The 13,831-nt window shown below is 60.3% G+C and overlaps 1 protein-coding gene across 2 annotated transcripts in view; it reads right to left on the minus strand.

Moving 5' to 3' along the window:
- CACNA2D2 (calcium voltage-gated channel auxiliary subunit alpha2delta 2) overlaps window positions 1–13,831 on the minus strand; it is a 141,699-nt gene that overhangs the window by 3,141 nt on the left and 124,727 nt on the right. The window contains exons 10-32 of one of the 2 annotated variants that reach the window (XM_026500923.3): window positions 13,606–13,705; window positions 13,345–13,503; window positions 13,002–13,109; window positions 12,825–12,903; window positions 12,206–12,255; window positions 11,943–12,032; window positions 11,704–11,775; window positions 11,427–11,501; window positions 9,884–9,958; window positions 9,735–9,806; window positions 9,577–9,648; window positions 9,412–9,473; window positions 8,454–8,530; window positions 4,565–4,625; window positions 2,184–2,281; window positions 1,872–1,962; window positions 1,702–1,764; window positions 1,452–1,555; window positions 1,092–1,190; window positions 911–999; window positions 650–697; window positions 332–403; window positions 78–230 (exon numbers count right to left, since the gene is read on the minus strand). In XM_026500923.3, the coding sequence (XP_026356708.2) occupies window positions 78–230; window positions 332–403; window positions 650–697; window positions 911–999; window positions 1,092–1,190; window positions 1,452–1,555; window positions 1,702–1,764; window positions 1,872–1,962; window positions 2,184–2,281; window positions 4,565–4,625; window positions 8,454–8,530; window positions 9,412–9,473; window positions 9,577–9,648; window positions 9,735–9,806; window positions 9,884–9,958; window positions 11,427–11,501; window positions 11,704–11,775; window positions 11,943–12,032; window positions 12,206–12,255; window positions 12,825–12,903; window positions 13,002–13,109; window positions 13,345–13,503; window positions 13,606–13,705 (1,969 nt within the window). Of the gene's footprint in view, window positions 1–77; window positions 231–331; window positions 404–649; window positions 701–910; window positions 1,000–1,091; window positions 1,191–1,451; window positions 1,556–1,701; window positions 1,765–1,871; window positions 1,963–2,183; window positions 2,282–4,564; window positions 4,626–8,453; window positions 8,531–9,411; window positions 9,474–9,576; window positions 9,649–9,734; window positions 9,807–9,883; window positions 9,959–11,426; window positions 11,502–11,703; window positions 11,776–11,942; window positions 12,033–12,205; window positions 12,256–12,824; window positions 12,904–13,001; window positions 13,110–13,344; window positions 13,504–13,605; window positions 13,706–13,831 lie in introns of both variants that reach the window. The other variant, XM_057311735.1, reaches the window with a different exon arrangement.

Raw genomic sequence — 13,831 nt, forward strand, 5'->3', positions numbered from 1 at the left:
GGGCATGGACTGCCACAGCTGTTCCTGGACCTGGGTGTCCCCCCCCCATCTCCTGGCCAGGCATCACTGGGGCTCACCACAAAGACGCCCCGGGGTGCAGCACCCAGGTTGCCCGGGGGCTGGGGGGCGCAGGCTGCCTGATAGTCGTAGGACTCTTTGCGGGTGTAGAAGGAGTTATTGTAGAGTGCCAGCATCAGGTTGGCATCCACCTCACTGAAGAACCTGCCCACCTGGGGATGCCAGGAAGGAGTGGTAGTCACAGGGCTGGCAGTGCCGCTCCCCGGAAGGCTCAAACCCTGGCCCCTCCTTCCACCCTCTTCCTGATCCTCACCTGGTCCCACTGATGATTTTGGTTTGACAGCACCAGGAATCCCCCATCGTCAATGAGGACACAGAGCAGGTCCTGAGAGGTAGGGAAGGCAGGAGGAAGATGGAGAGGGGCTCAGGCCCAGACCTTCCTCCCCAGACCCTGGCAGTCCGGTGGTTGGGTCAAAGGGGCACCACTCCCCCCACAGTTCTGGTAAACCTGTGAAGTCAGGGTGGGATGTTGAGACAACCCCCATCCCCCAGGCCAAGGGATGGGCTAGGATTTGCAGTTGGGACTAAGAAGTCTGGGATTGGGGTAAGCTAGGGTTCAGGGCACACGTACCTCATTATTAACCTCGCAGTCCATCTCACAGTGGCTGCTGGGGCCACACTGCTGGGCAGAGAGCAAGGACCGTAAGGTGCCCGCCAGTTCTCCCCCTCCCGTCACCCTTCATACAGCTGGGTCCCCAGGCCATCTGCAACAGCCCCTGCTTCCCCATAAGGCACAGGAACCACTCTGAGTGAGCGGTAGGGGTTCCTGGGCGGGGGGGGGACTCCAGAATGGGTACTGCTGGGCTTACTGCCCCCATCCCTGCCCAGATACCTTCTGAGGCTGGTCCTGGTGGGTACGGTTGCTGGCTAGCACCTTGAACTTCTCAGCCCAGGCTTCTAGGTCCAGTTTAACACCTACCACTATAAAGGATTGCAAGGGGCCATCAATGCCCGCCTGCCTGGGAAGCACCCTGTCCGTCGTCTCTTTCCCCACTTCCACCCCGGGCATTCACCTGCTGGCCTCAGTGTGCGTCCGCCCAGGCTTAGCTCCACAGCTGTGCTGACGAGGATGCCCACCGTGTCATTCTCCAGCTCCAGTGGCCTTAACAGGGCTGGAGGTGGGGTGGGGCAGTCAGGAGTAGGGCTGGTGGCCATACTGACCACTCTGTGCTGGGCCTGTGATGCAGCAGCCCAAGCCAAGCACCCAGTGCCCAGTGTAGCGTTTGGCACAGCCTAGCTCTGTCTTCTCATCGGCCCATCTCGGCTAGCCTCACGTTTGAGAGGGGCCTCAGAGAGTAGAGCCTAGCGCTGGCTGAGCAGACAGGGAAGCCTCAACTTCCCACCTGCCGCTGGGCACCTGGGAGGACACTCACCATCCTGGTGTGGGGGTTTGAAGACATAGCCGTGGTTGTCCAGGCTACGGCGGTAGAAGCTGGCATTGAAGGGCTCCGGGTTCTCCGTCCAGTCCTCAGCCGCTCTGGTTATCCGAGACAGACAGGTTGGTGGAAAGGGTGGTGCGTGGGGGACAGTGTCTCAGCAGGTGCAAGGAGGCCTATGGGCAGTGGGACAGAAGCAGGGTCCCAGGCAGGGGCAGGGTGTTGCGTGGCAGGGTAGGTCACTTACTTGTTGGGGAATACTCGAGTGATGCCACCGTCGGTGGCAGCAAACACGGCCAGAAGGCTGTACCTGGGGGGCAGCAGGGAGGTGAGTCACAGGCCCGCCTTCTTCAGGGCAGGGCTAGGACATCTGGACCCACCCCAGCCTCCTGCCCCCACAGGCTGGGTGGTGCCTACGTGTTGAGATCCTGGTCCCGCCACACACGCTCCACCAGCTGCTGTGTGATGCCGGTGTCCAAAATGAGGTTGTGCAGAAGGAAGTTGTTGCCTGGAACGGGAGGGCAGGGGTGGAGGGGGCGTCTCCCTGTGGCTCTCTGCCCGCTCTCCCCCATACACCCAAGGCTCCAATAAGGGCCTTCCCCACTGCCTGGCCCAGGCCCTGCCCCAGGCTTGGGTCTGCATCACACCTGCCCAGTCTCTGGGTTCTTTTGGGCTGCACCCCTGTGGCCTGGGCACTGCCCAGACCCAGCTGCCCCACCAGGCACTCACACTGCTTGGAGTCTGGAGTCACTTTCTCCATGAGCTCAATGAAGTTTTTCAGGAACTCGGTGTTGTTGTCTGAGGCATTCAGGTCCTTGCAATACTCTCTGGGGGTGGGGAGGGGCAAGAAGAGTGGGCTTGGGGGGCTGGACAGAGCAGTAGGGTTGAGGCTTCCCCACAGCCTGCCTGGCCATTGGCTGAGAAGCCCGGGCCTCAGCAGGGGCTGGTGTATTCCTACAGGCTACAGTCACTACATGCCGGGCAGGCTGCCATGTCTGAGTAGGGGCAGAGCTGACACAAGAAGGATGGTCCGCTTCCTCCAACCTGGCAGATTCTCCCGCCTGGCTATAGGCCCGCTGTGTAGCTGGACCCAGATGGCCCGCCTGGGAGGCCCCAGGAAAGGCCTCATGGCCAGCTTGCCCACCTGGATGTTGTGTTCCTGCGGGCACAAGGTGGGTGAAGAAGTCCCAGCACTGGCTTCGACAGCCTGAGTGTAGGACCTCTGCCTGCCGCTTCCTGGCTTTGCACCTCTGGACAACTCACTTAAGCTCCCCGAGCCTCAGTTTTTTCTGCCACACCACAGAGGGTATCAGGAAGTCAGTGGGAACACGTGGGGCCTCAGACTGGGGGTTCCTTCTGCCCGGGATGCTCTTCCCCCAGGTGTGGACGGGGGAAATCCCTCACTTCCTCAAGGGCCTCGCTGGGCTCCGGCTCTAGGTCCAGAGCGTGTGGGAGCTTTGGGGGCACGGGAGGCCTGAAGCAGAGGTTCGATGCTGGAGCCAGCCTGGAAGATCTGGGAGATGATGCTTCTTGGCAGAGAACTGCCTGGCAGCGCAGGCAAGGGCCATGAAGTGGGCAGGGGCGGACATGGGAGGAGGTCGCAGAGGTCGCCGGGACCAGCTCACACCCGCCCGGCTGGCTCTGGGCTTAGGGCTCTCTTCCCCAGAAAGTCTCGGCGAGCATTCCCTCTACCCTGGTAGACGGAGCTCTCTCCTACCCAATCTCTCATTCACACCCCTGCCACCGGAGACCTCCCCACTGGCCTGGATACAGCAACCTTGGGAATTAGCTAGGCCTAATTAGCTGTGCCAGGGCCCCCGTTTTGGTGAGGGCACCTGGGGCGGGGTCTCCAAGTCCCCACCTGCTCTCTGGCCTCGATGGCCTTTGTGCAATGCACAGCCTGTACTTCTGTGATGGGGGGCACAGCTGACACATTCAGAGTGACACCCGTACAGTTGTGCTTCAGCTACAACTCCCCTGCAGCCCCCCGCCCCAGTCCCCCATATGTACATTTACAGCTGTGGATTACTTCACTCACTCACCCAACACATACTTATTGAGCTCTCCCGAGCCAAGGATACAGAAGTGACAAAAACCCAGTCCCCTCTCTCAGGGTCATGTGGGCCACAGAGACCTTTTCACTCATTCCCACTGTCACTCATGCCCCCAGCCCACCCCACAGTGCATTCAGACTCTTACAAATGTACACGATTACTCACAAACACAAACACACATCTACAGAGAGTCAAGAGAAATGTGTGGGTGCATGCACACACGTGCACACACATGGAGGTTAGGGGTGTCCAGAGCCCCCGTGTGGTGCCTGAGAGTGCCCATGGGTCTCTGTCAGCCGCACCCACCCGCCCTGTCCAAAGCCAGGTCGCGGGGGAGGCCTTCTCCATGTGGGGGCCTGCTGGCCTCCTCACCTGTGGGCCAACAGGCAGAGGGGGGGCACCCAAGGATGTGTGTGTGCACGCTGAGTGTGCACTTCAGGGATGGTCCAGGGCGCTGGGCCTGACCCCTCACTTGCCAGAGCAGCTCTTCAAAGCCCTCGTACTCCCTCCCCTCCCCCAGTCCCCTGTGAGCCACCACACCTAAGTTCAGCACTGCCCACAGGGGCTCTGGCTGGCTCATCCCCAGACCCACACAAACACTGACTGACTGACACAGGACAAGGCTGGGGTGCAGGGTGGCGGGAGGAGGGTGCCACAAACCAGAGCAGCAGCTGCCCAGGGAGGAGTGTGCTGCGGACAGGACAGCATGCCCAGGGCAGAAAGGGTCCTTCCGGGTGGCCTGGGAGGGTGGGGAGGCTCGGCAGAGTCCGGAGCCCTCCGGCCCCAGGCCTGCGGCGGGGGGGGGGGGGGGGGGGGGGGGGGCTGGAGCTGTGGGCGGCTGGCCACTGCTGCCTGGCACGGCTGCATGGCCCGGGTATGCACAGGGCCGCACATACGGGGCTATGCACAGGGTGGGGCGGGCGACACCGCACAGGACACACACACACACACACACACACACACACACACACACAGCGCCAGGCAGCAGTGCAGGAGGCAGGGGCCGGGGCGGTTGGGGTTGGGGAGGACACCTCGGCAAGGCCACACGCAAGCTACCTGGGAGCAATGAAAACATGTCCTTCAGACTCAAAGCTGCTGGGGAGCAGGAACTCAAAATCTGCAACAGAAACGGGGGGGTTATCCGGCGGGGGCTGGGGAGGCAGGAGGCCAGGGGGCTCAGAGCTGACGGGGCTGGAGGGACAGGGAAGAGGGTGGCTTGAGGGAGGGGGAGACACCAGCAAGAGGGAACCCGCCACTTCCACGTTCAAGTTCGAGCCAGAGAGAAGGGGCGGGCAGAGAGAAGGGGCGGGCGGGGAGGGGTGGAGGGCCTGTGGTGGAGACTAGAGCATCGCAGGAGAAGGGCAGTTATAGCCAATATGTTGCCCAGGCCTGGTCCTCTGTCGGCAGTGAGTCCCGTGGCGTGGCTGTATATGCTTCCATACGGCTGTATAGCACATATACACGGACACACACACACACATATATATACACACACTGCTATATATATGCATGGTCTGGGGGAGGCGCCGCTCTCGCTCTTATCACATCCGTAATGGAAAAAACCGCATGCTGAGCTTCCTTTGCCTCCAAAGAGACTTTGAGGAAGGGAATTGGCTTTTGGCTGCGGATTTTTATCTCTCTTTCTTTGCTGCAGCTGTTTGCATTTTGGTAGGTCTCGCTTTTGTTCTGTGTCAGGCATCAACATGGCCAAACCGAGGCGATTTCTCGCGGGCACAGACAGTCCAACCAGAGACAGTGCGGGCAGCTGGGGCTGGGCTGCAGTGCATTGTGGGGGGTCCGCGGTCCTCCCCGGGCTGGGAGGCTAGTTGAGGGGAGACTCTCGAGGTGCTTGGGAAATGTTCCCATGCTGTGGGAGGGGGCGGGAGGGCTGCTTGAATGGATACACCTGCCCTCTTGGGCTGGGGGCATGAGGGCAGGAGGCGGGAAGAAGAACGGGCCTCCACCCTTCTAAGACCTGTCTGGGTTCAGAGCAGCTGAAGAGCAATGCTGGGCCTCCGGAGGTGTGGGGTGCTCTTGAGGGAGCCACCAGTTGGCCTGGGCACGTGTTTGAGAGTGAGCACATATGTACATGGGAGAGGATGTGTGTTTGCATAAGCGTGCATGTGTCCAGGTGTCTCTGTGTGGCTTCTCCCTGCTGGGCTGGATCAGCTACCTGGCTGGTCTGCATCTTGGGGGCGTGCCCCTGCCCCTTGGCCTGTTGCACTCTGGGCAGGCCACCTTCCAATCCTGTCTTCACCAAGGTTCTGACCTCTCTGTCACCACAGGGCTTTATTTTTGCAGAAGAGGGGTCTTCTGTGTTCCCAGATACTCCCACAATGCACTGCAAGATTCCAGGAGGTGGACTTGGGGTGCCTGGAGGGGCTGGGCAGTCACTGGTTGGACTGTTGCTTTCTGATGGGACTGTGAGGCAGGGTTTGGACACAAGCCGACAGGGAACGGGTGTGGGGGAGGGGAAGGAGGAGAAAGAAAAAGGAAGTAGGGAGACTAGGCTATAGTTGTCATTGTTACCAGAGCCCTGCATTTCTGGGGACACTAGGAGGGATGTGGAAAGGGGAGAAAAGACAACTCAAGCCAGTGGGAGTAGGGCCTGTCCCCCACCCCCACCCAGGCCACTGGGGCCAGCTCTGTCCCTTTTTCTGGACTAGGCTGGACTTGGGCTTCTTGGGGAGCCCTGGCTTCCAGGCCATCCCCCCATGGCTCTCCGTGCCCATCTTCCCTGGCACTCCCTGGGAGGGGTGTCTCTGTGCATCAGTGGCAGAGACCCTCGCGTGCTTCCCTCTCTCACTCCCCTTATTCTCCACCGGAGTCTGTGAGTTCATGCCTACCTTTCTCCAGAGTCTCTGGCTTGGGTTATCTCTAAGTGCCAGAACCTATTTCTTTACTCCCAGGCTGATTCCCTCCAAGGTCTTCTGCTGGCCCTTGGGGTCCAGACACATTTCCTTTCATTCCTGGCTAGGCTCGCTATCCCTGAGTCTGCTTTTATTTCCCAGGGGGAACAACTTCTCCATACCTGACCACCTGTCCCAGCGGCAGTGGGCGCCACAGTTGGGCTGGGCCGGTGGGCTTTAGCAAAGCTGTGAGCGTAGCGGGGTACAGGGGTGACAGCATCTAGGCCCAGGATGGTTGGGTCTGCCTTGCTCTCCCAGTGGCGTGGCTGATGCCCTATCTTGCCCGTCCCGGAATCAGGGTGGGGGGCTTCCAGAGTCTTCTGTCACCCCTTGGAGGGCTACCGACTTCTGGACCAACTGCCAGAGATCACAGGAGGGAGAACTATCCCAGAGAAAGCCTCAGGTGGCTGGGGCTTTCCTTTCCCATAAGTTTCTCATAAGCACCACTGAGGACTCGCGTCTAGCCGCTGCCTATCAGGCCCCCTGCCCTGTTGGGTGGGAGGTGGTGGAGAGGCATCCCAGCCCTGTCCCCACTGTTGAGTTGTCTTGGAGGGACAGAGAAGGTGGGGATGGGCAGGGACCTGCCCAGAGGGAGCAAGGAGGATGAGGGGGCCTGAGCTCTCAGAACACCAGGAGACCACCCTGCAGGCAGGGCCAGGAGAAGGGCCGCTGGCTGTCATAGGGGTTTAGGGATGAGGGAAAAGGCAAGAACTAGAGGAGCCAAGGGGATGCTGGGAGGGAGCCCTGGAGAGCAGGGGTTTGGCTGGTCCTGGGCAGGGAGGGGGGCAAGCAGGGGTTGTGAGGGTGGGTGGGGTGGGGAGAGGAGGGTGCACTGGTTCTGAATATACTTGCCCTTCAGTTTGCTGATTGGCACTGGGACAGTCCACCAAGAGAGAAAGCGAGGAAAACAAAAACAACACAAACACAAAAACAAACGAAAAGGGGGAGGGGAAGGGGAGGGGCACAAACAATATTTTATTCAATGGCTGTTTGAATGAAAATATTGTGTCTCATCATCATACCGAAAGGAAACTTCTTGCAAAAAACGACATGAGAGAGAAAGAGAGAGCGAGAAAACTCAAAGGAGATGAGCCCCAGTCGGCCAGGCAGGTGGGGGGCGCCCGGTGGGGCCGGAGCCCCAGCCTCCCTCCCAGTGACCTCGGGCGGTGGGCAGGCGGGGCCGCAGGCTCCGGAGGCCTCTTGGGGAAGGCCCGGGGTGAGCAGGACATGCGGGGATGAGCCACAGGCAGAGGAGTGGGAGAGGGAGGGAAGGAAGGAGAGAGGTCCAGAGAGGGGGAGAGGGGGAGAGGGAGAAGGAAGAAGAGGCAGGAGGGTGGGATGGGGGGATGAAGATGGGGAAGGAGCAGAGGGAGGGAGGGAGAGAAAGTAGGGATGCTGGGGTAGGGGAGAGAGGGAGGGAGCAGAAGGGAGAGGGAAGGGGGGAGACAGAGAAGGTGGGGATATAGGGGAAGGAGAGAGGAGGAGGGAGGGAGAAGGGGAGAGGAGGAAGGGGAAGAGAAGGGGGAGTGAGAAGGAAGGGCAGAAGGAGTAAGACAGTGGTGGTGGAGGAAGGTGAGAAGGGCAGCTGAGGGAGGAGGAAAATGAGGGAGGATGAGTGAGGCGGGCAGAGGAGGGGGAGAGAGAGACCCTGGGGGGGGTGGCACCACAGGGGAAAAGAGCTACAGGGTGCAGGGGAGAGGAGAGATGAGAGGAGGGGTGTCTTCCAAGAATGCAGCCCCCAGGGGTGTGCGGGGGAGGCAGGCTAAGGAGGGAAGACACGCAGTAGGAGAAACTAAAACCAAAAACCTCAACGGAAATCATGAGAATGATCTGGAACCAAATCTGAGAAAAGGCGGGCATGCAGATTTCCACAGACTTTCCGATGGCTGGTGCCCCAGCCTGCGGGCGCCTGGGGGGTGGGCAGACTGGGCAGGAGGGGCTGCCTTGCCGCCAGAGGCTGGCTATGCTGCCTGGGGCCGGCCAGGGTGCGGGGCAGAGGCAGGGTGCAGGGCGCAGGCAGGGGCCGGGCCACTTACACTTGACCTGCAGGATCTGGTCGCTGAGGTTGGCTTGGAGGTAGAAGGTGCTGTAGGGCGGGAGCACAAGCCCTAGGCTAGGGAGGAGGGGAGGGGAGGAGCACATGTCACTGCTGGGGAGAGGTGGGCCACACGGGCATCTGGCCCCCCACCCCAGGGCCTCCGAGCTGGGTAGAGTGGCCCAGGCTGTGACGTCCCCTCTCCTGCCCCACCAGGGCCACCTTTCCCTGTTAGCTGTGGGAGATTCATCCCCCAAACTTCCCTACATGCCTCAGAATGCCCAGCCCCAAAGCAAGTCCCCACCCTGCTTCCCACCCCCATCAGCCCCTCCCCCCAGGTACCCAGCCGCCTCCTCAGTCAGGCCTTGGCAGACTCACAAGGGGCGGGGCAGTGTCAGTGAGCTAGGCTGTTGGGTGCACAGCCAGGGGAGTGGGGTCCTCGGCCCCCAGGGACTTAGGCCATGTGAGAGCCAGTGAGAAGCAGGGCTGGCGCTAACAAGGAGAGGAGCAGCCATAAGCTGGGACTGGGGTGTGAATGAGACCAGCTCTGGGGGGCACAAGAAGACAGCCTGCACGGCCTGGGCCTGACCCACAAGGGTACCTCCTCCGAGGGCTTGCGCCTGCCGAGAGCCGGCCTGGGGATGTGCCGAGGGTGACATCCTGGGTGCAGACACCCAGGGATACGATCCAGGCAGGGGTGACGTGAGAGGGTGGTGTGGCATGGGGGACATCAGATGCACTGTCTTGTCTCTGTCCTGTGCTCCCAGGAAATGGCCCTTGTTCCTGAAGGGCCAGTGAGAGGCCCTTGGGGGACCGAGAGTCCCAGGGTGAACAGCGAGCAGCCCTGGCTGCTGGTGCCCCACTAGGATCACGGCTGCAGCCACTGGGAACCCACAGACTGGGTGGGGAGAGGGCTCAGACCCCGCCCCTCCCTGCCGAGCCAGCCCTGCCCCACTCACCTGTAGTTGGTGCTCCTTATGGGCACCCAGGTGTAGTTCCGCACCACCTCGTCTACGTACCTCTGAGAGAAGGGGCTGGGTCAAGTACTCGGGCCAGTAGGCAGGGTGGGATGGGGTGCGGGAGGATGCCCACCCTGACTCTGGCCCCCTCTACCATCTTCTCACCTCGTCCAGGGACTTGACCAGTGTTCTGATCTGCTTGTGGCCCTTGTTGCCATCAATCATGCTCCGACGGATCTGGAAGGGCCAGAGACGTGAGGGGTAGGGCCCCGACTCTCGGTGGCTCTGGGTGCTGCCCTCCATACTCCCCTCCTTTCCCTTACCTCCTCCTTGTTCTCGTCCTCCAGCTCAGCATCCAGGAAGTCCAGGGTCACAGGCTCCCGGAAGTTGGTGGTCTGTGGGAGGCAGGGCAGGAAGTCAGGGGTCCCCATCTTGTAGGGTTTACCCTCCTCCTGGCTGTCCCCTGGCTCACCTGGGGCTTGAGGTTGGGGTGCAGCAACACGTAGCCGTTCAGGTCAATGGCAAACACGTAGCCGTTGGCTCCAAGCTGGGGGCATAGATGGGGGGCTCAGAGCCTGGAGGGCCGGGGAGGGATTCCCCAGACTCTCGAGCTCTTCCTCAGCCTGCTTTCCATACTGCTGAGGGGTGCCGTTTGTCTGCCTGGGCCAGGGGCCCCCACAGGCCACGTGGCCTTGAACCTATTTCTCAAGTCAAGCCCAGCACGCTGGTGTCACTTGTTGAGGCTGATGGGCTCCATGGGACCATGATTCGGTTTGGCCTTTTGTCCCCACGACTCCGGGTTCTCTTGGAGCTGTCAGTCAGCCATCCTGCTCTGCCTCCTCTGGCCCCTCAAGGCTGCCGTCCCCTCTCTATCCCCTCCCCACTACTGCCTCCTCCTGGTGCCCATCTCAGAGAGTGCATAGGGTGGAGGGTACCCCCTTAGCTTTCTAGGCTGTTTTCTCACTGCACATGGAGGCCAGTGACATGGGGCCTTCATGTGGCTCCCGCCTAGGCAAGCTGTCACACATGTCCCATCCCCAACCCCTTTCACAACCGAGACCGAAGCTGTCTTAGCCACAGGCCCTGGGCCAGCCACACTGACCTTGTCCCTTTCTTGGTTTATGATCTTGGTTTTCACCTTCAGTCCTTTGCTCAAAGAGTTTCCTGTAACTCCCAGGTATGCCTCCTGTCTACCTGACCATCCAGGGGTTAGCAAACTATGGCCCATGGGGCATGCCTGGCCCGTCCCCTGTTACTGTATGGCTGAGAATGTTTTTCACATTTTTCTTTTTTAAAAAGATTTATTTATGTATTTGAGAGCAAGTGAGCATGTGTGCATGTGTGCAAGGGGGGGGAGGGGCAGAGGGAGAGACTCTTCAAGTGGACTCCCTTGCTAAGCCTATGTGGAACTCTGAGCTGAAACCAAGAGTCAGACGCTTAACTGGCCCTCCGGTCTTTTTATGCTTTTTTTTTTTTTTTTAAGATTTTATTTTTTTATTTGACAGAGATAGAGACAGCCAGCGAGAGAGGGAACACAAGCAGGGGGAGTGGGAGAGGAAGAAGCAGGCTCATAGTGGAGGAGCCTGATGTGGGGCTCGATCCCGGAACGCCGGGATCACACCCTGAGCCGAAGGCAGACGCTTAACCGCTGTGCCACCCAGGCGCCTCTATGCTTTTAAGTGGTTGAAAAAGATCGTGACATGAAAATTATGTGAAATTCAAATTTCGGGATCCGCAAACAGAATTGTATTGGAACACAGCCGTGCCCGTTTATTTGTTGTGTCTATGGCCATTCTCAGTATGACAGCAGACCTGAGTATGAATATTTACGCTGGCAGAGCATAAAACATTTAGTGTGGCCCTTCACAGGAAGTTTGCTGACCCCAGCTCTAGGCCCAAGGTCGCCTCCTCCAGAAGCCCTTCCTGACTGCCTGAATTCACAGGTCTCCTCTGCTGAACCTGGCTTGTGTCCACGTGGGAGGCAGAGCTGGAGGGATGGGCAGATGGACACTTACCGTGTAGTTTGGAGTCAGCCTCTTGATGTCATTCAGAGCCACATCGATGCCCATCACACCCAGGATCAGCTGGTTCTGGGAGCAGAGGCATGGGGTCTGCAATGGGCTCAATTCCACGGGGGAGCCCCGCTGTCCAAACCTCACGCCCAAGGCCTCAAGCTGCTCACAGCCTCTGTCCAGTCTGAAGGCCTGCCTGTCCCTCCTCCATCCCAGGCCTGCTAGGGCTATGCCCAGCCCCCTCACGCATGCCTAGCCCTTCCCTGGTAGGGAACCTTACCTTTTTTTCCCCAGGGCCATCCTGTGTCAGGTTGAAAACAGGGAGGGTCCCTGTCACCACCAACCCCAGCCCCTGAAGGGAGAGGAGGATGATAGGTTAGTCTCCTGTGGCCAGCCATGCCCCACCCTGAGTGTTCAGAGGATGGGCTCAGGCACAGGCCCCTTTTTGGTTTATTCCCGTAAGGGACCCTGAAGGAACTTGACCTTGTGGGCACACCTGTAGGGGCCCAGGGGCCTTACCAGAGCATCCTCATACACGTTGGTCCATTGCACCTGCTTGGCCTCCTTGCCCGCCAGCACCATGGGCCTGCCCAATACATCCAAATATTCCTGGGGAGAAGGTGACAGGGGTCACAAGTCCACCTGCCCACTGCACCTTCCCTGTTCTGCCTCCCTGTACATCAGGAGACCACCAGGGGGCGCTCTCAAACCACAGCAGCCCGTCGCTCACACTGTGCCCAGGAAGCAAGGGGCTGGGAGGAGGGGGGCCCCTAGGGTCTCACCTGCGTGTTAATGCGGATGGCTCCAATGGAAGGAATCTCAAAATAGTAACCTGTGAGGGAAGGTGAGGCAGAGGTGGGCCTAGGTGGTACCTGGGACCCATGGCACAGGGGCTCCTGTACCCTGGGCTGTGTCTAGGCCTCCTCTCTTCCTGGTGTCACTCCTCCCAAACTCCTATCCCATGAGTGCTCCCTTCCCGCTTCCCCTGCCCTGTCAACGGGGCCGTGGTAGGGAAGGGGCCCTAAGTAGAGGGGTGTAAGGACGCAGAGGCAGGGTGAAGGGAGAAGCCTAAGGCTGAAATCCCTCATGCCATGATGGTGGCGACATTCAGGGGCCAGGCCCACATGCACAGAGTGGTAGCTTGACCAGCAAACAGACACAGGAGCAGATAAGCCAGGAGATGGACGGACAACGGACAGACAGATGGACAGAAAGATGCTCAGTCAGATGGACAAATCACATGGCCGGATAGAGAGATGGACAGTCACACGCACAGGAAGCTGGACAGCGGGTAAACAGGCAGCTGGAAAGCTGGACACAGGGATGGACAGATGGACAAGCAACCCGATGGACAGCAGGGCACGGCGGGCAGGCCCCGGGCGGGGACGCCGGACGAGGTACCTTTGTTGGCGCAGGCCATCCACTGCAGGGGCGTGACGTCGTAGTTGTGTTGCCCCACGGAGAACGTGAACACGCGCACCTGTTTGGGGCTTGAGGTTACTGCCGTGGGCGTGGGCGGACAGCCCTCCTCAGGGCCGGGCCCAGGTCGGGCCCCCCCCGCCCCGGGCTGAGCCTCACCGTGCGGTTGGGCCAGTTGTACTTCTCGAAGACGTCCTGCACGCGGTCCTCACCGCCGTCCGTGAACATCATGATTACCTTGTTGCAGTTGGCGCGGGTGATGTTGGACTGGGCAAGGGTAGGTTTGGGTCAGGTGGCTCTTGGCCCCTCCGTGGGCCAGGGCGGGGTCTCCCTCCCCTTGGAAGTCCCGGCCCTCGGGCCCTCCTCCCCACAGCAGACAGCGCTATCTTCCCAAGCAGCCTGGTGGGCGCTAACAAGGCCATTCGTCTTGATTTCCCTGGTGTCACCAAGCCCGGGCCTCTGTCTGTCCCCAGCCACCCGCTCACCCACCCCCGGCGCTCACGTTCTGCAGCTGGTCGAAGGCGTACTCAAAGCCGGCCTTGTAGCCCGTGGTGCCCTTGGCCACCATGCCCTGCACGGCCTCCTTGAACACCTTCTTGTTGCGCACATTGGCCTGCACCAGGTGCGTGAAGCATGACACAGGCTGCGCCTTTTCGTTGAACTGCGGGGACAGGGAGGGTGGCGAGTGGCCCCAGGCTGGCCGGGGCATTCGGCACAGGGTGGGGTGACCCATTCCTCACCCGCCTGCCGCCGTGGCACTCACCGAGGCCACGTTCACATAGTCATCGTCCGAGAGCGTGTCCAGCATCTCACAGACGGACGTCTTCATCAGCTTCAGGGTCAGGCCACTCACGCTGCCGCTCCTGGGAAGGTCATGGAGGCGCCAGGTAGGCCTCAGCTGTTCTCCTGCTCTTCCCGCATGAGGGTCCCAGGCGGCGGATTCTCACCCCTTGTTCCACCCCCACCCCTCCTGCAGGCATCGCTCACTC

This window comes from Ursus arctos, unplaced genomic scaffold (assembly GCF_023065955.2).
Source record: "Ursus arctos isolate Adak ecotype North America unplaced genomic scaffold, UrsArc2.0 scaffold_14, whole genome shotgun sequence".
In the NCBI taxonomy this organism is placed as follows: Eukaryota; Metazoa; Chordata; class Mammalia; order Carnivora; family Ursidae; genus Ursus; species Ursus arctos.